Genomic DNA, 24076 nt, shown 5'->3' on the forward strand with positions numbered 1-24076 from the left:
AGGCACACCCACCGTAGCCCAAGACGCCTTGCTCAGCCACACCCCCACGGGTACTCAGCAGTAATTAACATTAAGCAATAAGTGTAAACTTGACCCCGTCCAAGCCACTCTTCAAAAGACATTACAACCATGTCTAAGGGCTGCTGGTAAATGCAGGGTATTTTCCAGTCAGGCCCACACACTCATATCATCGCAGATACTCTTGGCCCGGAAACCTGTGTGACCTGGGGGGCTGCCAGCGTTCTTGCTGTCTCACAGCACAGGAATTTTGACGTTGCTGTTATTTTCTCTTTCCAGGTACCCCAAAGACAGATTGTGACTGAGTTCAGAGCAGCTGGCTCATGACCAACCCCCAGCAAAGATATGTATAAGCTTTGTGGTCTTCTCCTCCTCTGTTGTTTTTTTTTTGTCTCCAATACACCCTTTTCATCTCAGGCATGATGAGTGCCAGCCTGCAGCCCTGACACGGAGCCATATTTTGCTATGGCACCAGCCTGAGCCACAACAGGGCAGGGCTAGCTGCCCCGCTGCCCAGCTGTTGAAGGGAGGAGCATGCACAAAGTCAGATCAGCCTCCAAATTTGTCACACCACCTGCCTGTCTGCTGACAGGGTGGCTGCAGAGGCCTGCCCAGCAGCAGTGGCGGTTGCTGGATCACAGACATTCATCTGCAGCTGGCTGGAGCCCACCAGCAATTGCATGGAAGGCAAATGATTTAAGGAAGTTGCTGGCAGGCACGTTTGGGAGTCAGGCCACCAGCAAGACATCAGCATGGCTGCTCTATCTGGTGGACACTACAGTGCCAGCAGCAAGCTGCTGCCTGCATTCCCATGCACGACTCACCACCACTGCCTGGTCCTGCAGGTGCTGCCAGATGTACCTTACACAGCAGCATCATTCCTGTTGCAATGGACTGTTAAGAATATGGAGGCAGGTGGTGTAGCAAGGAGCAATGGCCCAGGCTCGTTTGTTTCAATAAGGCATCTTCCTCTCTGACAGAGCTCCCACCCACATGCCACCCTGCTTGCAGCTGGGCTGGAGAACTGTATGGAACAGGTGTGCCTGCTGTGTAGAAACTGCCACTGAGAAAGTGGTAACCATTATAGCCAAAGAACAATGGGTGGGGTCTGCTGGTGTTTGGGAAGGCATTGGGGCAGCATGGGATTATAGGGCAACCTGAGAAGCTCCAGGTAATATGCAGGGAGAAGGGCCATAACTATTACCAAGAGATTTTAGCATTAGTGGTGATGAAAGGAGCAACTCAAACTTCACATACATACCCAAAATTTTAGGTTGTCTGCAAACTGTGAAAGACTCTGCTTTGCTAATCAGTTTACTAGCCTGTTCAGATAAATCCTTCTGAAATAAGCCATGGATTTAAAATAACATAGCTATTCCAGAATACAACTCTATTCAAGATGAGAAATTGTCCCAGAAGACCCAACAGGTGATTCTGGTGCAGAAAAAAGCTGAGATACGTCTTCCCAACCAGCAAGATTTTGACACAGCTCCCAGTCAGACTATACAATGGAGTTTTGTACTGTTGCCACAGCTGGTATCTTCCTTAGCCATTAAGAACAAAGCGTCTCTCACTTTCAAGCCCTTGCCTATGCAAATCTCCAACAAAGACCTTTGAATATGATCAAGGTTTTCCAGCATCCTTAAAAGGGCAGGTATGCAAACATTCAAAAAATAAATTCAAGATAGGGCTTGAGAAAAGTTATGGAGAATATTATGGAAGCCAAAAAATACGTACCGTAGGCAGGATGGCTCTTATCTCAACATACTGTACATTATCTTCATAGAGCTCCAGCAGCCCCTGGTAGAAATAGGCCTTGAACACAGGTGCATAGCAGATAAGTCCAGAGACAATGAGAAAGACTTCTTCAAATCTTTTCCAGATGAAAGCCTGAGAAGGGTAGGCCAGCTCAGGGTTCTCTGTCACCAGGGTCAAGTTTCTCAGCAAGCTGTACAAAAGGGTAAAGAGAAGAGGAGGAATGAGAAGAACATGGCAACTGGCTTTCAGCATGCAAAAAAACCCTGGCTGGCACCTGGGTGTTCAGTGCAGGAGGAAATAGGTCTCCTCCAAGATAGATGTGAGTTTTACTGTCAGCAGCCAAGCTTTGTGGACATGACACTCTACAGCCCTCATGCTCTGGGCTGCAGCAGAGCAGTGGCTGTGCTGAAGGAGGCACATGTTCTTCGGGCAGGACCTAGACAAGGTGCAGAGACATTCCTGCCACAATAAGGGACTAGGATCTAACTCAGAGCCTGTAGTAGCTGCAGTACAATGGGCCCAACAATGTATGGTGCAACTAGGAAGCATTCAGGTAACTTTTCTGCCACCTGCTTACTAAGTCTATGACTTGCCCTTGTACTTTATATTGTCAAAATACATCATCTAATATAAATGGGGGAAATCACTGTGAATCAGAAGTCCTTTCTCCCCCAGTGGACCAAACCCAATATCCTGCTTGCCTTGCAGACAAGTTCTTCAGATTCATCTGCTGGGAACAACTGGCAAGAATTGCAGGTCCTGGCTTTTCCTTAGTGAGAAGGAAACATATTTATTTCCTCCATAGGCTCAGCTGGTGTATAAGCTTCTTTCAGAAATCCAGAGAGGTGGTGGGTAGTTTTGTCAAGCAGAGTTTCAGGGAGCCAGTCATAGCATGATTATCTAGTTGTGGGCTACATCTTGCACTCAGGACAAGGTGAGCATCTGTGCTACAACACTGTCCTCTGACAAGCTTATAGCCTTCATCCCGCCCAAAGCCTTGCCTCTGGCAACAGCTCTCCTCCAACCACTGGTGTCCACCTGAAGAGGAGCTCATAATAAATTTCCCAGGCTGGCTGGCAAAGTCTAAATGGCAATACAGGGGTAATTAACTTCATTCCTGGGCGGACAAACTGAAGCCATTGCAGTAAGCTACAGAGGTGGTTGCTTGCAGGGAGGTGGGCTTGCCAGTCTGGCCAGGCCTGATGCTTATTTAGCATCAGGGACTAAGCAGGTTCAGAAAGAAATGCCTTCAACCATGCTTCATCTTTCACCCAATTATATTGTTTCCTCTTGGTAACAGCTACTAATCTTTAATAATGTTTTGTGTTTGATGTTTTGGCCCCATTCTCATGCAGTGCTCTGCTCTGTTATATGGGAGGTGTGGGCTTGATTTGTGCTCTTATTATCTTCTTCCAGGAGACTTCTGTGGATGGAATGAAAAACCTCCCTGCCACAGATGTAAAATGTGATCTGGTCCAAACTCATAAATTAAGACTTCTCAGGCAGGGACATTCCTTTTGAGTCACTCCATCCTACCCATGAAACAGAGCCCATCCTCTCAGCATCTGCCTGCTGTTTCATTCTCTAAGGACCACCTTCCAGCGGCTACAGTTTAATTTCTTCTTCACTCTGTTAATTTCTTTGCTGGGAGCAATTTTAGAAGCAAAACTGTACACGAAGAGATGCTCGTGCCCCATTAAGGATGAGATTTTAAATGCTCAACAGCCAGGAAAATTCAGAGTTAAGGTTTCCACAGCAACTCCCTCTGCCCTCCTCCGCATTACAATAGGGGCTTTGGTGCCATTATCACAGGACACTGGGGGACCCCAGCTACTGCTCAGTAATCCATGCAACCGAAGGGGGCTGAGCTGGACCATGGCAGGGGCAGGCAGCGTTTCCAGCAGGCAGTGGGGAGCACACAGCAGCGGGAGACACCGCAGCATCACCCTAGAAACCAGGAATGCAGGAGCCAGGGGCATCATGAAGGTGCTGATCCAGCTGCTGGAGCTGAGGAGGAGGCCAACTGCCAGCAGAAAAGCTGAGCTGCAGCTCGGCGGGGAGGGGAGAGGAAGTTTCATGTGGGAAGAGCTGGGGAAAAGAGACTTTTCCGCTCCCCTCCTGGCCCAAAGGGCAGCTCCTCGCCAAGCCCACATACCAGCGGTAGCACCTGCCTGAAGCCGAGAGCCGAACGGGGCTGTTCCCACCAGCTCTGCAAGCACCTAGGGAAAAAAACCTCCCTGTGGATCAAAAGGCCATGCAAGCCCGTTCTCGCCACCCCACGCAGCTCCCTTTCAGATAAGGCTGGGCGGTTAGTTGGGCTCCCACTGCCTTCTCCCTTTGTCCTGTGAGAACTCGGCTCCTTCAGCAACGAGCGTGCACAGGGCTCCCTTCCCTGCCCTTAAATCTAGCTGTACAAACTTGTGGTTGTTTACTTAGCCTGTGCTCTTGGGCTAGAAACATCAATAAATCCCCACACTGCCCAGCTCCTAAAAGCACATAAATCAAGTCGTGCTTTTTTTATAATCCCCTTCCCTTTGAGACTGATTATTGATCCCTATAGCTGTCGAAGATTTATTGCGTCATAGTGATCCATCCTTGATAACTGGATAATCTCCTAGGGGTTCAGGGGCTTTTGTCATCAGCAGCTCATGCAGATGAAGCAAAGCTTCGTAAACACATTTTTTGCTTCTTTTCTGGAGTGGGCCCTCGCCAGTGATCAGGTGCAGACTACAAATAGCCTTCCATGTCATGTCATATATGCACTGAACAATGCTATTGCAATCCATATGCCCAAAGGGGCACAGCTAAAACGACCAGCTAAGGATTACTTATTTTCAGCTGTCGTTTTGCTTTCTCTTTTCCTGTTTTGTTTTTTTTACCCTAACTGCTTTGCTTTCTTGTGCTATATAATGCAGAAGCAAAGGGTTTTGTTGCCTTGTTTTTAAAGGGATTCTTTTTCTTGCTTCTTTTTCTGTTCTCGATGGGTAATTATACCCCTCTCCTCACCATAGTATCTGAATGTCTTCCAGTGGTGCATTAAATAGTGTGACTAACATCTGTCACATGTGGTTCATTCGCTTTCTCTCTCTCTCTCGTCCCCTCTTCTTCTCCTCCCCAAGGGGAGACTTGTAGAGGGAGCAGAGTGCTTTGTTTCTGTAGTGGATTTTTATTCTCTCTCTCTTTTTTTTTTTTAATTATTTTTTTCCCTCCCTTGTAATGCACACACTGCCCCATTTCTCTGTGAGATAAGGCAGTTGGGGGATACAGAGGGGAAGGTGATGGTGGTCTGGGCAGCCATTAGTGCCCAGGGGAGTTATCCCTGTAGCCTCGGCCACGGTGTCAGCTCCCTCAGAGATGATTTCATCCTGGTGATAGAAAGCTCCACTGGGCTGCTGGAGCTGTGCTGCTGGCCACAGCCTTAATCCTCAGGCTGCTGGCGGGGGAGGGTGTGCAGTGGTATTTTACAAATATCTGGAATGTCAACGTTGTTTCCCTAAATATCTAGGGGCAGGCTCTTGCCTTAGAGGCTGTGGCCATTATGTTGCATCTTGAGGAAAAAAAATTGCATTCTCCTATATTGTAACAGATTGTAAAGTAAATAAATTGAGATATTTTTTTCTTCTAGGTCTCAAAGCAAAATTCCCTTCCTTTCACTGTCTCCTGGCCCATGGTCTCCTGGCTCTCATAATAGCATCCTTTTGGAAGCCCACCAATAACAGAATACTCTGGGGTCTTGGCTCATAGGATGTGAGTTTTGAATAGGAATGATTAAACCTTCTTTTGAGGGAAACAAACAAAAAGACTTCCTTCCAAAACACACACCCATACGTATGCATATGTACCTAAAAATGCAAACAGCAAAAACGTAATGCAGTTACCTCTTTCCCCCATCTTTTCCTGGCTAGGAATGCACTGAGGTGAAAGAGGTGCATCCTCTCAGAAACATTCCCATTGTTCCCTTCACATTTGCTGATCTACCCTGTCTTGCATGAGAGCCCTTCCCTGCTGCCATATTCCCTTGATACTTTCTTGAAACCACCCAACTATCCATCCGTTCCTTCCTCTGACATCTGCTTTCTCTCAGTTTGTCAGTGCTCAAGGGCAAAGAAGAGTGCAGGAAAGAGGTAGCCTGGGATGCACATGTTCAAGAGACTGGGAGAGTTTCCAGAAACTGAGAAGCAGAACAGATTGGGGCCTATTCCTGGCTAGAGACCTATTTCCAGGCGGCCAAAAAACATTCCTAACCCCTAGACTAGTACCCAGGGATTAGACAAAAATAGGAGGGGAAGCGCCTCAATGTGGCTGTTGTTCATGTGTTTGCAAATTATGTTCAATGACTCCCCTGTGATTTTGTGGTGATGGGCATAGAAGGGCAAGAAATGAAGGGCAACATAGTCAAATGAGTAAGCCTGATCACCCAGGATGCAAGAGATCCAAGTCTGTACTTGGCTCTAGCACGCATTTGCTGAGGAAAATCACCTAATTGGTCTCTGCCTTGGTTTGGGGCTTGGTTTGCCTTGCTTTGCTTTTGGGGAGGTCCTTTTTTGGGGGGTCTGTCTTGTGTCCCTGTGCAGTGCCTGCCACCTTGAAGTCCTGCTCTGACTTGTGGCTACTAGGCACTGCCAGACAACTAATACAAAAGAAGAGGCATGTGATAACACTGCCTCTGAAAAGTGGTGTTCCCAAACAGGACCACAGGGAACCAACAAGCAGCTCCACCCACCCAGGTGTACAGGGTGGCAGGGCCTCTAGCCCCAGCCAGAAAGAGATGTCAGTCTATGGAAGTACAACCAAAACCAAATACAACAAAGGGTTGCTCTTGAGGCAGTTTTGAAATACTCAGTGCGATTGCTTGGGCTTGCAGGAAGTGAAGCTCTTTCAAAATCCAGTCTCTTGCACATTATTTATGGGTCTTCTGGTGGGGCTGAAGAGAGCTGGTGCCACGATATTTCCCTCATCATCAGTCCCAGTGGAAATGGAAGGGAGCTAATGGAGAACCAGTTTTCTCTTTGGAAGGTGTAAGTGACTTCTCACTGGATCTTATTTATTCCATCATGTCAGGGCAGTTAAGCCTCAGAGTACAAAAAGTCAGGAACCTTGGGACTGGCAGTACCTTCTCCTTCCCTTGTGGACGTGCTGAGATCTGTGCTGGAGTGTGGCAGCAGATGCCCTGGAGAGTCAGTTTCCCTCTGCCTTGTCTCTTCATGTGGTTGGATAGAGAAGGCAATACCATGCCAAAGGTCTGGCAGTTCCTCAGCCCAACCTCACCTCCTTCCCAAATCTGTAAAGCCCAGACAGCTTCCATGTGGAGGGGACAGCAGCTCCCTAAGTGTTAATAGGTCTCTATTTAAGAGCACACACTCTTACTGAAGAGCACTACAGTAAAAATACATGAAGTTTCACTTAGGAAATGCCATGATTACAGTCACCCATATCTTCTTAATCCAGCCCTCCCCTTGTGTGTCAGCATGGCAATACTGTCTTTAATTACATGACACCCCCCAGTATTTTTTCCCGTGGGACCCCAGTCCCCTGGAGCGCTGAGGACAGCGGTGCCCTCTGAGTGGATCGCTACTCAGTATTTTCCTTTGTCCTCATCACTCAGTGTCTGACTCTACGCATTATTTAGCTTGCTCTCTCCAGCCCACCACACACCATGCAGAACTACATGCTTCCTCTGGACCTTTTTGGCAGGATTTTTCCCTGGGATCCATGGCCCCTGAATGGGGAGACATGGCTTCCTGATTCTAACACCACTGGCTGGAGAGGGAACCAAACCATTCCCACCCACAAGTAAGTGATTAAATGGTTAAGTGGCTGCTGAGCAGCCAACTAACACCTGGTCCTGATAAAAGGCTGCCAGCAGCTAAGGGTGAGGAGCTCCTGGAAGAGAGTGAGCAGTGCTTTTGGGAGCTATCTTAGGTGTGAGCTTCTGGACAGGTATAGGGGGCCTCCCCCAAAATGGGAGAAGCTTTGTTAGCAGGGGGGTGTTGAGGGAGGAGCGCTACCAGGGAGGACCTGTGTGTAGGGTTTGTTGGCTCAGCCAGTGCCCAGGCTGAGACCTAACCTGTTGTCTGAGGGTAGGAGGGCAAGTTGCAGTTCTTGATGCCTGAGGGTCCTGTTGAGAATGTGTCTCATCCCCACACTTCAGTGTGGTGGGTCCTAGTGGGGTTTTGAAGAGACCTCTCAGAAGACAAGAATGGGGAGGCTGGGTTGGGTGGTTCCTTGGGTTGCTTTGGATTTCTTTTGTGAGTGCATTAGCTAACATAAATAGTTTGCCCAAGATGATGACTTCACAAATGCCTTCTTTGCTGTTGGGGAGAGCCTGTTCCTCAGTTACCTGACTTCCTTATCCTGTTCCAGGGCACCTCAATGGATGAGGCAAGGTCTTTCACAATGCAGCCCTGTCCCATGTTGGGAGCAAATCTAGCCTGGGTGCTGAGGAGTGGTGGGGGCAGGTCACATAAATCTACTTAAGCCCCTGTCTTCAGCATGTCTGTGTGAAGGACCAGAGTGAGGGTGCACAGGAAACTTCAATTTTTATGGTTTCTAACTATGGTGTACTCAGTGCTGCAACCTTGAAAGTCTTATATTACTATTGGCTTGTTCTATGTATGCAGCCTGAAACAATTTCCCACTTTCAGAGCAGCAAGCAAATGGGAAAGTTGGACCAGAACAACCCTGTTGGATACACAAGGCTATTGTGAAGTACTGCCAGGCTCACAACTCCCTCTTCACTCACCTGCTATCAAACTCGGTCACGTTGCGCAGCTGTTTACGGTAGGTCTCCAGCAAAACCCACTGGGAACACTGGGCTGGTACTGGATGAGGAGGGTAAGGCTTGGAAAAGCGAAATCGAACGGTGCCTGTGTTGGTGAAGCAGATGTAGCAGTTGGGGAGGTAGGTGGCATTGTACACCAGCCAGTCCACGCTCAGGATGGCGTAGTCGTGCAGGTGTAAGACAGCACCTGGTGGGAAGAAAAGTATATCCCAATGACACAAAGTGGTTGAAAAGAAGGAATGGAGTTTTAATGTGGCAATATTTCAAGTCTGGCTATCCAGGGGCATCTAGAAGTGCTTCTAGATAGCTGTGAGTGTCCTCTGCGAGCAGAGAGATGGAGTGGCTGCTCTGCCTCCCCCATGCTGGGGGATGTGGCCCCCTACACATCAAACGTGGGGCAGGCAGAGTGTGAAGGCTCCCTGGGAGCAAAGGGAGGAGGGAAATCAGTAGGGAACTCTGCATCTCTACTGGGATGGAAAATACTTCAAGATATTAAAGGTCTTTTAGACAGACTTTGCTGTGAGCTGGCTCAGGCCCCACTGATTTAAAGAGGAACTCGCACAGTAGGCAGCAGTTTACAAGGCATGCTGGCTGAGTGGCAGACCTGAAGCAAGCCTCTGTACCTGTGCTGTTTGAATCCCAGCCTCATTTTTAAATATTTTTTTTGCATCTGGTCTCTGTCTCTTCTGTCATCTCTTTGAAACTCTGGCATACACCAAAATCCCAGGCCATGACACACCAGGGAATTGTACTCACATGCAGAAGTATCATCTATTTCTATCCCTTATCAAAAGTGTCCTTGCTTACATTGTACATCTGTTGCTGGTCAGCATAAAGGGCCTTTGGGATGCTCTGTTATTGTGCAGTATGATGGCAACTGCCAGTCTTCCTGGCACAGGAAGCATCCTCTGCATGCTCACCTTCCTCAGCCCATCCTTTTGTTTTGCTAAAATCTCTCCTTTTGCAAAGACTTCTGCTGTTACTTGTGCTTGAACTAAGCTTCACCTTTGTTAAGGGAAGGTATTGTGAGAGAGCTGAAGTCTTACATGTATGTATTTTATTAGCCTAGGGGAGACCTCATAGTCAAAATAGCTTTGATGCCCTTAGTGGAGGGAAAAGGGAGAACATGAGTAGGAGGAACAAAAGAGAAGACTGACATGCGTGTGACATTAGGCAAAATTCAAGACTACAATCTATAGTGGACTAATCTAATACAGGCTGTAATGCCTATCATCTCTCACTATAGAGGGTCTGAGTGTTTAGATGCTGGGCAACTGTAGTTACTGCTTTCACCAGAGCTATGTTGACAGAATGGACATACCACAAATGTCTAGACCACTTTCCTATGTGAACAGCAACAGAAATTACAGAAGTCCTTGAAACAACAGCAGTTCCCAAAGGGCTCTGATCAAGACTGAAACTCTAAAACTCAGTTCTACTGAAAGAGTTAAAAGGATGTGATCTCGGCCCTAAAAGCTTACAGCTCTTGCAAAGATTCTGAGAATCCATTTTGGCATCTCCTGGATTGAAAAGTTAATTGTTTTTGTTTTGTTTCCTTCTTTGTATCAAAGGTACTCCATTGAAGAGGAGGGTACTTTTAAATTCCTTATTGTTCAATTCAGCAACGAAAGGGTAATGCATGCTCTGACACGCCAGTCATTTTTGGTAATGGATTAGAAAGCTGCAAGCCAGGGATCCTCATCCCACACCAGAGGCTGGGAAAGAGAAGCTGGGAAGTGAGGAAGATAGCTCTTATCCATGTGCCAGTGTCACAGCCTTGCAAGTAAAACATGCTTCTGTGGAGGAACTTGTTTCCAAAGTCTTCAAAAGCAGGTCATCAACCTATTTCCAGGCAGGTATGTGGACAAGGTGATAGGACTCTGTATCTAAAGAGGGAACACCTGGAAGGGTGGACATAGTGTTCAGAGCCATGGGGGTATTGGCAACGTCTGCTGCAACTCTCTTACATCTTTAGTTGAAGAAGGCACCTTGTTCAAATTCTTCCTTACTGAATCAAAGATGCAGAGGGAGAAACTAATCAGGTAGGAGTCAAAGCCTTCCTCTTGTGATCATCTGAACCTCTTGCTTCTCCACTGAACTGTCAGTGGCTAAGGGACATGAACACAAGCTTTCTGCTACATATCGTAGGTGACTTGGACTTCCACTTGGCTAAAAATCTTCTCTCCTCCTTTCCATCACAACCTGGAACACTGAGTTTTCAAATGCTGCTGTATCCCACCTGCTTATCAGAGGATGCACAGGGCGATGTGGTAAAGGTATTTGACAAATTTATACCATTATTTAAATTATTCAAATACATTATTCAAATGCCTTAAAAACTTGGTATTGGGTTGGTTTGGTATAGGGCATAGCAGCACAACAGAACAGAGATTGCTGCACCACAGGAAAGAAATGACATCTCTAAAGACAAGAGGAGAAATGCCTGTCCTGATAAGAGATGTCCTGTAAGTGCACAGAAGAGAACCTGATTAAGAAGACTAAGTGAGGGAATGCAACAGTTTCTTTATCATGTTCTGAAGGCCACATGAACACAGGCTTGACTTCCATTCCACAAGTCAAAAATCTTGCTATGTGGGAGGTAGCACCTTCCTCTAGTGCCCCCAGACTTCCTAGTAGACTTCCAGCCCTGTTACAAAACCACCTGCTCAAAAACTTATTGGGGCATACAGCATTTTTGGCCAAGAAGTGGGCTAAGGCAAGGCTGGTAGCACACCTGTGCTATGCATGGAAAAAGGATAGGCCCTGGCTGGAACATGCTGAACAAATATGAGTGTTTGATGTCTTGTTGTCTTTGCTTCCTCTGCCTTTTCTCCACGCTTGAAAGGCTCAAGGTTCCATATTGTAGTTACAGCAAATGCTACAATTGCTGGAAATGTGTATTCATTCAATTCATCCCCCTCTTCCTCTCTACCTCGTCCCATACCCGAGCTCAGAGGCAGGGCTCTTCCTGGAACCCAGCAAGCATAATTTACAGCTCTCAAACTTGCCTTAAACCAACCTCATGCTTTGTCCCAGCTCTGGCACAGAAAGTGAAAGACCAGAGGAGGATGGGCACGACCAGCAGCCCTGGGGCCAGGCCTACCTTTGGGCATGCGCCGCAAGATGCGGAACACGGTGCTCCCGTCAATGAGGCCTTTGGCCCGAAAGAAGTGCATGCTTGGAGGGAACTGCCCCGTAGCCACGGCTGCTGCAACCTCCTCCTCCTTGAGGTTTACAAGCTTTGTGCTGAGCTGCTGTTCCTGTCTACTCAGCACCAAATTGCCACCTGTCTGGTGGGCTTTCTCCTCCTGCATTAGGGAGTCCCGGTCCTTCCACAGTGGGATGGAAAGGCAGAGAGAAGCCAAAGTCAGGAGAAAGTACAACAGTCCTGTGCCTTGCCTAGGTGGAAGCTTCATCTTAGCGCTGCCCCTGTGAGGGAATAAAAGAAAATTGGAGCACTAGCACAGGTCAGAAGGTGACATCTTAACATTATACTGCTGACTGTAAAAGTAGTAGATTAACTGGGTGCGTTACCAGGGGAGCGTTTGGTACCAGTGTCCCCTGTATTTAGGGCTACGCATTCACGTACTCCCCATGATGCTGTCTGCACACAGCAAGACTGTGGGCAGGGTGGAGAGGACATGTTGCTCCCCAAATCAGGCTGGCAGCACATCACACAGACCTGCAACCTCCCTGGAACAGGGGACTGGTGAGGTCAGGACTCTGGCTTGCAAGCTGTGACGGAGCCCATCAGAATAAGGGGTGCTGGTGACAAGGTGCTTCCTTTGCTGCCAGCATCCTAGGGAGGGAAGCAGGGGGCCACAGCACTTAAGGTGTGTTTGTTTTCTGTGAGAGCTAAGGGGAACCTGATTCCATACAGTCAGGCCCTTGTTGCACTCCTATAGTATATTGTGACTATCAGAGGGGTTAATTTATGTGCAGAAAACCCCTGGCTTCCCCTGCAGTGCAGAGGCATGTCCCTTTCTTGCAATCCCAGAAGAAAGGATGGAAGGGAAAACATGGGAGTAGTAAGAAATCACAGGAGACAGGCACATGAGAACTCTGAGATCTCTGCCCTTCCCCAAAAAAGCACAGCTGCAATATAATCCTTCAACACCAGGCGTGTGTGACCCTCCACGCCAATCCCTCCGGACCAAAGCAGGCTGGAGAAAGGCTCGACGTTTTGCAATGGTCCCCTGTGCTTTACACAGCAAGCCGCTGCTTGCACACGTGCCAGCCCCAGGTGCCTCCAGCCCCTCAGCCTCTGCCCCACCAGCGGGTGCCGGGAGATGGAGATGTGCTGGGGGAGGCAGCCCCGCGTCAGGGCTGGCGCTGAACTTAGCGACACGAACATCTGAGAAGGCGCTGTCTTATCCCTGGTGAGAGTGACTCACTTACGGTTAACTTTCCTCCTCCTGGCATCCAGGGCTCATCCAGCTGCCGCCCAGAAGAGCAGGGCACAGTTACCTCAGTCCGTCCCGCCGGGCAGGGCAGGGCAGGGACCCGCCGGCGCGCACGGAGGAGGAGGCACGGGAGGTTACGAGAAAGCGATGCACGGGCAGGCGGCTGGAGGGAGCCGGGCTGGGAACCAGGGGGCCAAAGCAGAGGGGCCAGCGGGTGGGAGCCCCTTCCAGCTCCCCCCACAGAACAGGGACGGACGCTTTCACTCATCTCTGCAGCCCTGCCCCCTGCCCAGCACTGCAAACTCTACTTACTGACGGGTTTTTACCTGACAAAACAGTCGTATGATCAAGCTGTTTTAATATGTTTTGCCCACATCCGTCTGACTGACTGCACGGGGCTACACCTGCTCCTGGGGACTCCATCAGGGAGAGGTGGGCATGGTCTGAATCCACTTCTTTTAAAATGTACTTATTCGTTTGAAAATCGCAACAAATATTGTAATTTCACGGTTTTATTTTGCGCAGTTGAATGGACTGAGTTTTAGAGTTATTTAAAACAGATGCTACACAAACAGCTTCCAGGGGAGAACAAAGTCCGTTTGGTTTAATTTAATCAGAATGTTAACAATTTTAATTCTTTTAATAAAAAAAACAAAGATCCTGTAAGCCAAAGCTATGGGAAACAACCCACAGCAGCCACAAAGAGTGTTTTTGAGGCAGAAAAGGTAGAATCTGATCGGTGACACATTAAATGTCGTTTGCTGGCACCACAGCAACAGATTGAAAGAGGGGGGTGAGCAGACCCTCCTGAGTATCCCAGCCACATACCTCCCAGCTTTCCCTCCTCTCCTGGTCCCTTCACCCTTTGCTGTCACCAAGATCAGTCCCAGCATCCACGCAGGGATCAGCCAGAATCCCCCAGTGCTCTCTGAACCCCCTTAGGATCAGCATGTCTGGGGGGTGGCAGCAGCCCCTTGCCTGCCCCTCAGCAAGACGGGGTTTCTCTGGAGTCCTGATCCCGGTCCCAAAGGAAGATCAGAGGAGTGGAAGACTCACCCAACTATGCAACGTTCTGCATAGCTGATGGAAGGAATCCAAGGAGGTACAGAGAGAGACTGCAGAGGGAAGAAAAGGGACTGTTCAGCAAGGACAAGCATTCTGCCTACAAATACCTTCAAGGGAACAATATAAGCGAAGGAAGGGATTTGCTCTAATTATCTCACAGTAGTAAAGCCTGGTGTTAGGACCATAAAACCAAATGCAGTTAGAAAACCATCTCTGCAGCAAGCAAGTGGGCCCTAGAGACAGGTTCCCAGGGAGGAGCATTGAGAGGGGCTAAAACACTGTGTGGAAGACCTCAAAGAGCAACTCAGAGCCAAGCAGGGGTCTTGGAAATGCCTGCCAGAGGGCCTCAGAGATTTGCAGCACTGGTTCATCCTGTCAAATCAAGTTTGAAAAATAAAACCTAAGTCCACTGATAAAACACTTCTTTAATGGGACTATTCCATATAAGCAATCACAGCCATTGCCAGGAGAGTGCTGTACAGATGATGCAAGGGTTGTGCTAGGAACTAAGGTGTTTGAGATGCTTTACTCTCTATTAAAGTGTGGTCCACACTCCAAAAATAAAAATCATATGGGGCCAGCACTGGTAAAATAAGACCACAGCTGCTTTTAGTCAGGATCCATCTGGACACAGAGGGCAGAAGGAGGGAGAACAAGACAACCCAAGCTGGGTTATGGTTGCTACCAGCCAGAAGCCCCATTTGTCAGAGGACTTGTGTTCCTCTAGTGCCTGCAGGCATTCACAGCTCAGGTTTCAGACCTTCCTGGGAACCAAGGCATGGAAGACTTGCCTTGTATAAAGAACCAACAAGGAATGTTATAAGGGTTATTTCCACAGTGATGCACCTCTTAGCTAGTTTAAATGCTTGCTGAGAAGTGGGTAGCCTGGATGGAGGTTGTGTAATAGCTCTGTATGTCTGTCCACAAGATCACAATTGCAGCTCCTGCCCAGTCTTGACTAGTTCCGGAAATAGTCTTAAATCCCTGGCTCTGGGCCTACTTGCTGTCTAGCTAGGGCTGACAGGGACACCAATCATGCCTGCTCCCTACTCGAATGCCCCAGATATTCCTTGGGTTATTGGGGGGTTTCTAGCCCATGCCGACCTCTTGGCTGCTGCAGCTGTACCTAGTAGTGCTCACAAGTGTTCAAAAGCCCTGTTTCAAAGCTGTCACGGGTAGTTCTGTGCAAGCTGCAGTCACACTCCTTATGCCCAGCTGCACATGACATGCAGAAGAAGCTTTATATATCTGGTGGCCACCACTTAGTGGTCTCAGTGAGTTCCCCTTCGTTCAGTTTCAGTTCTGTATGCGAACCAGTTTTTTTCAAACCTTTCGAGCTTCTTGGAGGCAATGGCTGCCATCTCCTCCAGCATGTTTCCCCACCTCTTCCTCTCACATCTTCCCTGCTGCTACCACAGCTGGGTATCTGCACCCACTGTTCAGTCCCTTGCAGCAGCAGTGCAAAAGGGGAGCAGGGACACAGTTGCAGTGGTGGGGTGCAGGAAGGGACTGCAGGGGCAGCAGCATCAGGCTTGTGGACATGCAGTTTTTCACTTCCTTTTTCAGCTGGGTGTAGTGTGCAGTCCTGTGCAGCATCCTGTCAAGTTCTTTTTGCTGCAGGAGGATCAGCTTGCTGGATCCCAGTGTACATCCTAGCCCCAGATTAAAGCCCTGTAGCATGTGTAGGTGGCAGCGAAAGTTACAGTGATAACACACCCAGCAGAGGCTGGATTTAGGGCTGTTGCAAGCCTGGCTGTGTTTCCTGTGTAGACAACCCATTTTGTGTAAGCCAAATCCAAACCAAGGAGCATTTCTGATAGTACAGAGGGTCAGGGTGCCTTTTAGCTTCGTAGCCTCTCTGAACATGCTGAAATCTGGGTCATCCTCCAGAAATACCATTGTAAAGCCAGGAAGAGAAGGTTGGAGCTGGGAAACCCATTCCCAGCTCTACCAGCTAGTGATCCTTTCTGTGCCAGCTGCTTCGTTTGTGAGATAGGACCACTTCCTTACCTGGCTGCCCTCCCTGACAGTGGTGATTATTTGCTATATGTGGTAGTGAAATAGACACACTCCCCTGGGTGTGTCACTAGATGAATGCAATTTTAAAGCAAGTCTGCCTAAGGCAGTTACTCTAGCTTTGAGAGGAAAACTGTGAGGTGGGAGAAAAGGCTGGAAATACACAGGCAGGTGCTGCAGTGAGTGAGGAAAAGCTGTGGAAAGCCTGCTCCTGGAGCCCCACCTCTCTGGTAGGCCTGGGAGGGACCAGACAATGCCCGTCCTTGCTCCGAAGCAGTACCAGCCCTCAGTTAATGCCCACAAAATGCTTAGAACATGTAAAAGTACTAAGTGCTGCAAAATATTATTATTGTTGTTGTTGTTATTATTATTATTGTTGTTATTCTTATTGTTGTTGTTGTTGTTATTATTATTATTATTATTATACTGGCCCATGATGTTTGGGGGCCTCCCTCTGACCTCTGCTGATTATTTAGCCCATCTGGCTGGGCACAGGTTGGTGGTTGTTTGGTGTTTTTTTTCTATTTACACACACACACACATTCTTTGTGCCTAGCCAGGCTATTTACCAGATAAGCAGAGGTCAGTAGGAGCCCTGCAGCAGAGAAGACACAGGTCTGCTGTGGGCCATGGTGGCAGTGTTGCTGCCCGGCCTACAGCCAAGCTCCGCTCACCCTCAGGGTGCTCCATCCCTGCTCAGAAACCATTTGCTGCCCAGTCATGCCTCTATCCACCTGTCCTTCTGCTCCTCCTGAGCTACATCCATAGCTATCTGATGATTGAAAATGAATAAGACACTCAAGATGCTACAAGAACTGGAGCTAAGAATTGAATCACTCCAGGAGTAGAGTCATTGATTGCTAATCATTGCCTGGCTCCCAAATGCAATAGCCATTAATTCCTCTCACCAGCGCCTGAGACAGGGTGCTTTGAGCTATTCCCCACACATCTGCAGGAGTTCAAATCTGTCTTGCTCACAAGGGCAGGGCTCACAGCTCCAGGAGCCCAGCAGCTTCCTTGGCACTCGCCCTCTCCCAAGAGGAGCAGGCAGTGCTCACCGGCAGCAGCCAGCACACACGCCAGACTGCTGCTGAGCTGAGCTTGCAAATACATAAGTCAAACCACATCATTTCTTTCAAAATCCACCTGCTCCCCAGGGCTGTTCCTCACTGCTGTCAACCTGCAGCAGAGGGCTGGGAAGAGGAAGGACAAAACAAAGGCAGCCGGGGTGTGTTACCACCCTGTTGCTTTGGGAGCAAACAGCAAGCTGCCAAGAGCTCCCAGGGCAGGAGCTGAGAGCCCTGGGTATTCAAGAAAGAGGCTCAATGACATCCAGGGCAGGTCCCAGGCTGTCTCCAAGGTTTCTGTGTAAAGGGTCCCTGAGAATATTAGCAGAGTCTTCAGTGTATTATTTGTATTCTCTCCCTTGCCTACCTACTAGGGGCAAAAATGAGAGTAAACTAGGCAACCAAAGCATCATGGATTAGCAAGAGTATCTGACTTGCTCTTTCAAGGGAATTACATTGGGGAGGGAAGAAGCCCAGTGCCACCTTGGGAAGCATTTTCTTGGTTTTGCTTTAATCAGATCAGGTTTCTTGCCTGCCCCAGGGTGTCTATCCATCACAAGACTCTGGTGGCTCCCACAGATTAGCATGATTTTGAGAAAGGTGGCCCTTGCATAAGAAGCAGGGCAGAATTCCTAGAAGTTCCATCTAAACCTCTCCCTTCCTCCCTGCCTCTTGCTTCACCCACTTGCCTTCCCCTGCCAGAACCTAAAGCAAACCACATCTCTGCCCTGACTCCTAACCCTCCCATCTGCCCCAGGAATCCATCACACTCTGATACAGAGGATCTGAGTTCATCCCTGGTTACTCTGGGGCTGTGGCCATCCCCATGACCTCTGCCAGGACAACCTGTGTCTCCACAGTGTCAACCATCTCCTCTTCTCACTTGCTCTCCAAATCTCTTTGTCTGTATCACCCAGGTTGCTCCACTGTCACACAGACTTCAAGTCTGACCAGTAAGAAGTAGGAGGTGGCACGGCACTATGGTCTCTCACCGTGGGGCCTCATAGGAGTCCTGCCAGAAGACCCATATGCTACACTGCATCCAAAAACTATGGCTCTATCTTAGACTCTAAGCCTCCAAAAATGCTTTGGGAGAGAGGACAGCAAGGGCTGGGGAGCACACCCGCAGCTACATCCAACTTGCAGCTTCTCAGAAGTCACCCCACTGTGTACAGTTTCTTTTCCTCCCCTGCAGAAGGCAAGCAAGACAGCATTTAGGATGGGTCTATACTACAAAATTAAAGGCAGTGGGGAGCATTTCAGTTGAAACATGACTTCTCCCCCCAGAAGTGTCTGCCTTATAGCCAAGCTTCATCCTGCCTAGGCAAACCTCCAGACTTTATCAAAGTCTTGAGATGTCAAAACAAGGCTTCTGCCTTGTTCCCTTTACAGGTACCTCCATATACCATCATGCAAATGCAGATGCTGGCCTCAAGCCAGTTAGCACTGGCAGCTCTGCCAGCAGAACATCATTCCCCCCAAGCATTCCATGGCTTCTTAGGCAGGGCTGAGCTCTGTGGGGATTTATATTGCTATCAACAATAGCAACACCTAAGCAACAGAGCTTAAAGCAAGGTAGGTGAAGGGTGCTCATCACAGCAACAGCCACCTGCCCAGGGTACACACTCAAGAGCAGAGCTCAGCCACTTGGGACCATTACAGAAAAATCTCAGGGCATTTCTGGCATGCCTAGACTTGTTCATCCTGTTCTTCAGAGGCATTGCAGCCCAGCCCACAACACTTTTGCCTCTTGTCCGCTGATGCCTCCCAACCCTGTCCTGCAGGCAGCAATAGCTGCAATCTTACCTTCACCTAAATCGGTGTATTGCCCCTAGAGATGCACTTTCATTGAAGCACTACAGCACTACCTGCATCACCACAGCAGGTGGTGATGTCCTCAAAGGACCCATCCTAACTGGGGCGACAAGAAAGTCATAAAGCACACAGTGTCACTTCTGCAAGTTCTTCAGCAAAGACCTGCAAGATAATCACCGACCCCACAAAATGAGGCACAGACAGAGGCTTCAAGGATACAGCTTGTGGAGTCTTCAAGCCAAACAGCCCATGGACCAGTCATGGAACTACAACCACTTCTCAGTCCACCCTGGGAACAGATAGCTTAAGACCACCTTCTTTAAATCATGGGTGAACAAGCTTTGGCTCTGGAACCTCACCGTCAGCTCTGAGGATGGCTCCTGTGTGAGTGATACGCTGTATGACAGCACAGGAATTCTGCTGCTACTAAGTCTGTGTAACCTGGATCATCAGCTATAGGAGGAAGAATGGCTGCAGGGACCAATCCCTCTGGCTTACCCTGGGATCCTTCTCCATATCTAGCTTAGCTCCCCACCTCCAGAGTGGCACATTAGGAACCCTGGGGAGCCATGATCACCATATGCCTAAAATTCCCTGTTCCCATGGCCCTCTTCAGTTTGAGAGACAGCCCTCCTGGCTCTAGCACACGTTAAGAATTTGGTATGTGGCACATACGTGCAGGAAAAAAAGGAATGCCACCCATCACTGCTTTGCATTATAATATGTGAGAGATGCTTCCTTTATATTCTCCCTGATCGATACATCTTCTGCAGACTGACAACTCTATTTCCCACTGTGGTTTTTCAGTGGTTTCACTCCGTTGGTGACAGCCAAGGCAAGATCACGAGTAACATCAGGGATGTAGGCATCAATCAGCATGTCAGCTGCAAGGAAGCAGCAAGGGCTGGCTGCTCCACAGGGAAAGGTGAGCCTGGAGCTGGAGGCTGCAGCAAGACAAGCACAGGGCAGCAGCCACATGCCAAAGGCACAGTCCCTCAATACCCGAGCAAGAAGAGCAGGGCAGGTCTGGTGATGGTAACCAGGTTCAGCCAAGAGTCCAGCGACTGCTGGGCAACTCCGTGATGATGAAACAGGCCTGAAATCAACTCAGGGACTGAAAGCCATAGGCCAATACCCACACAGAAGGGTACATGCCACAGACATGGATCCAACAGGGCAAAGTAGCCCAGGTGGGGACCACGTGCAAGAGCCTCTCCCTACAAGTGAACAGCACAACAGGTCCTCACTGAGGATTTTTAGCAGAGCTTTCTTGAAGAGCTCTCTTCAACATCAGGCACCTGCACAATTATCTGAGTCATCCCCGAGCCCAGAGAGCTGAATATCCAGGGGATGCACTCAGGGCCCTGGCACTGGCTACCACACTGTGTAAGCTTTCTCAAGGCTGGTATAGATGCCAGTGATTAGTATAATCTGTTGCCAATCTCCACAGTCAAGCACCACACCACCACAAATGCCCATGATAACAGCAGTGGGCATCTTAAAGGAAAAGACCCTTAGAAGACACTCCTCATCTGTAGCCAAGCACTCTGCCTGGTTGGGATGAGCCCATTTTAACTGGTGTTCATACCGCAGTCTAATCCTCAGTTCTGCTTCCTTAAACACCAACACCTGCTGTAATCCAGCCTGAGGTAAGCCATGTAGCACTACCTGTGTTCTGTGGTTTCACCTCATCGTGCCTCTGACTTTTTTACCCTCTTGCTTTTGACTACCTGTGTTCTGTGGTTTCACCTCGTCATGCCTCTGACTTTTTTACCCTCTTGCTTTTGATCTGACAGCAAATGCCACTTAAGGCTGGCTGCCATTTCTTTTCCATTCCTGTGAGCTCTCTACAACTCAGCTCGTGTTTCCCTGCCTGCCTCCTTCAGGCACCTTCTGCAGAGATAAAGGCTGGGTACCACCTCTGCCACTTCCTTAGCTTTTCAAGACAGTGCAGGGCAGTGGAGAGAGGGATGGTTTGCAGCATTACAACCAAGCAGGGGGTTTGTCACCTCTGTGATTTCTGCAGCAGTGATGTTCTCTGCTCTTACAAAGATCTTGCCTGCATGCAAAGGATGTAGAAGGTTGCTGTAAATAAAAGGGAATGAATAGAGAAATTGCCAACCATGTAAAAATAACTGTGTTTTAGCAAAGTTTTTGAAATGGTACTGGGGACAGAAAGCAGTTCCGTGCACAGGAGGGAGCCCTCCCTCAGGGGTGATAGATGTGTGCACACACCTTCTTATACTAATACAGTATTCATTATTTGATTCTGGAGAGGAAGAACTGTAAGCCAAGCTGAACTTCTAACTGACTCCAGTGATTCTGGTAGTTTTTGTTTATTCACCCTGTTGTGAGTTGGACCTAAACCAGGTCCTATCTGCATCTCTCTCAGGTGTCCAAAATGCACGTCTGAGAGATGACAGGAGAGACAAAACACTCAGCATTTGTGCCACCCTTGCCAGTCCCTGAGGAGAAGAGGGGGCTAGCAGCCACCAGTGCCCTTCCTGGACTCTTTTCTGGAGCCAAGATGAAGATGTATCAAGGCAGGGTTGTGGGAGGGGCAACAGTGTGACGTGTTCAAAGGTTTTGGTCTAACCTCTGCATCCAGCTTCTGCCCTGGTGAAGCCCTGCTGCAATACAAGAAATCAGGCTTCATGGTGTGGCACCAAGCACTGAGGCACAGCCAGACTGCGGCTTGTTGGAAAGGATCATCTCCATCAGCACAAAGAAAGAAGACCCAACAACTGCATTTAGTCTCTGGTCATCTCAATGTCTCTGACACCAGCAGCTCGCCTCCTCCTGCTGCCGTCCCAGCCCAGCGTGCCTCCCCAGTAGCCACACTGATGCAGAGCTGTAATTGCCAGCCCAGGGACAGGAGCCGAGGGGAATTCACCGAGACAGTCGGGCTCTCTGGCAGCCTGTCAGCTCCTGGGACTGCAATGGGAATTAATCACCGAAGCTCAAGGAAGCACACCTTAAACAAAAACCCCGGTGGCTATGCTGAGGAGGCAAGGAACGTCCAGCCTGTTGAAATGACATTGTAATTAAAACTTAATAAAAAGTGGCATTTATCGATGAGTTGCATTAACCTTGTCTAAAACCATTTGGACAAATTAAAACTCCTCTCGGTCTTTTCCTGCCGCTTTAAAAGCAGCAAGGCATGAAACAGATCAATAACGCTAGCCACATTGGCTCTTTGTTTGGGGCAGAAGAAAGCTTTGCTGCTGGAAAGCTTCAGCTGGCATGGCTTCAGCCACCGAGGAGCTGCCTCCTGGCCTCTGCCAGGGCCCCTGCTGGCAAGCCCCAAAAGAGATTGCCAGGGTACTTACACGGGCACATAAAGAATGCTCCCAAAAACGCTGCCGGGGACCAGCTGTCTCACTCCGGGGGACACTTCCAGGTTATTTGCATGAGCAGATATAAATGTATGCCCCGGAGAGCACTCCCAGGGCCCCTGCTGGCACACAGCAGGGGCTGCTGCCAGGGTCTCCACCCTGGCACAAAGCGGTGGGGGCCGGGGGGTGAGGCTGTCACAGCCCCCCTGCATGCACATCACACCCCTGTGAAGATGCTTCGTGGCACAGCCCCTCGTGGGAACACAGACACCCAGAGCAGCACGGCCAAAGCAGGTCCCCAATGTCCCAGCTGGGTTGCTCCCCACTTGTGCGCCGGCTAGAGACCTGTAAAGCAGAAAGATTGCCAGGCCTTGAGCTCTTTCCTTCCCTCGCCCAGCTGCGTCTGTCTCTCTCCAGCCACACAACAGCTGAGCAGCTCAGCACCGTGCCACCTGCTCCCCACCTCCAGTCCCCCCCTCTAAGCCCCCTGCATGGCCAACCCCAGGGATGCTCAGTGCTCTGCCCCTTCAGCTGCATCCTCCTCTTGGGGGGCTCCAGCCCCCACCAGAACTGCAGGGCCAGTCAAGTGGTGTGTAGTGGCTGGGAAATGAGTGGGCATCTTGAGAGGAAACTCTAAACAGGCCCTGCCAGGGCAGGTTGGGCAAGGCAGCCCCACACGTGCCTCCTTCCCATGCAGCCAGGCAGAGCAGGCAGGAGCAGGCAGAAGAAAGGCACTGGGACAAACGGGATGCCTCCATCTTCTGTCTGCTCTTTGAGATGCTTACAGTTAGTCACAATCTGCTCACAGCCAGCAGTTATTGTGGCATCTGCTAAGAACTGCCCCTACACTTGCTCACATTAGCTGTTGGATTTGCCTAGGCTGTCACCCAAGAGCTTCCCCTTCTGCTCCTGCCATGTCTGGAGTCCTGCTCTTCTCCCCCATGGCTCATCCACTGCACTCCAGCACTCTGCCACAGACCACAGCATGTGTGGACACCACTAAGTGTAGTAACAGTTTAACTCTGGTTGTTCTTATACGGTCAAGTGGTCGCTAGGCTTGTCCCTTTTTTAGGTGCTGGTAAGTCCTTGGTCTCTGTTACAGCTTGCAGCAGCCTTGTTTGCAGCAAGGGAATTGTGCTCTGACTGCCAGCAGCCCTTCAGCAACTGCAGCTGGTACACACACACTGCTGGTGTGATGCAGGCACCCTTCAGGGGTGGTTAAAATGGGAAAAAATACTTATAGAGAGAAAACATTTAGGAACTTTCTCTTTGGAAATGTCAATGCTGCAGCAAAGCCAGTGAAACCAACTTCTGGGAGAAATAAACCTGATAAAAACAGAGTTTTGTTGTTTGCTTCCCACCTGAGCAGGTAGTTCACCCATAGAACTTGCTGCCCCAAGGCATTTGTTTAAGGCAAAGGACTTTTTACACCTTTTCACAAGCCTTTAGCATAAGCCCTTATTGGAGTAAGGACCCTGCAGACATCCCCCTTGAGTCATCCTTCTAACCTCACATCACCTTGGGCACATTCAATACACGACATTTAAAGTAGAAATAGAGGAACTGGTTTGTGTTGGATCAGACTGTCTTTTCCTCTCTTCTAGAGTGCTAGTTTTGCCAGTGGTCAGCATCACAGACAGACACAAAAACCTCCAGTGAGTAGGAGAAGGAAAACAACCCTACTTATGAAACCCTTCCCAGTCACCACAGGTGAAGGTTGAATTCAGCTTTGGTAAGCAAGGATTACATCACTAGAAACTTCTGTTCCTTTAATTATAGCTTTTAGTACCATCTGTAAAAAAAAGTGTTTGAGACCTG

At 49.1% G+C, this 24076-nt stretch overlaps 1 protein-coding gene across 1 annotated transcript in view; it reads right to left on the reverse strand.

Moving 5' to 3' along the window:
• The window catches only part of CECR1 (cat eye syndrome chromosome region, candidate 1), an 18681-nt gene extending 6708 nt beyond the window's left edge, over positions 1-11973 (reverse strand). Inside the window, exons 1-3 of the mRNA XM_010002920.1 lie at positions 11661-11973; positions 8519-8744; positions 1756-1966 (exon numbers count right to left, since the gene is read on the reverse strand). Of these exons, the coding sequence (XP_010001222.1) occupies positions 1756-1966; positions 8519-8744; positions 11661-11973 (750 nt within the window). The remainder of the gene's footprint in view (positions 1-1755; positions 1967-8518; positions 8745-11660) is intronic.
• Between the last annotated feature and the right edge of the window lie 12103 nt (positions 11974-24076).

The sequence above is a fragment of the Chaetura pelagica genome, unplaced genomic scaffold (assembly GCF_000747805.2).
Source record: "Chaetura pelagica isolate M959 unplaced genomic scaffold, ChaPel_1.0 scaffold117, whole genome shotgun sequence".
Classification (NCBI taxonomy): domain Eukaryota; kingdom Metazoa; phylum Chordata; class Aves; order Apodiformes; family Apodidae; genus Chaetura; species Chaetura pelagica.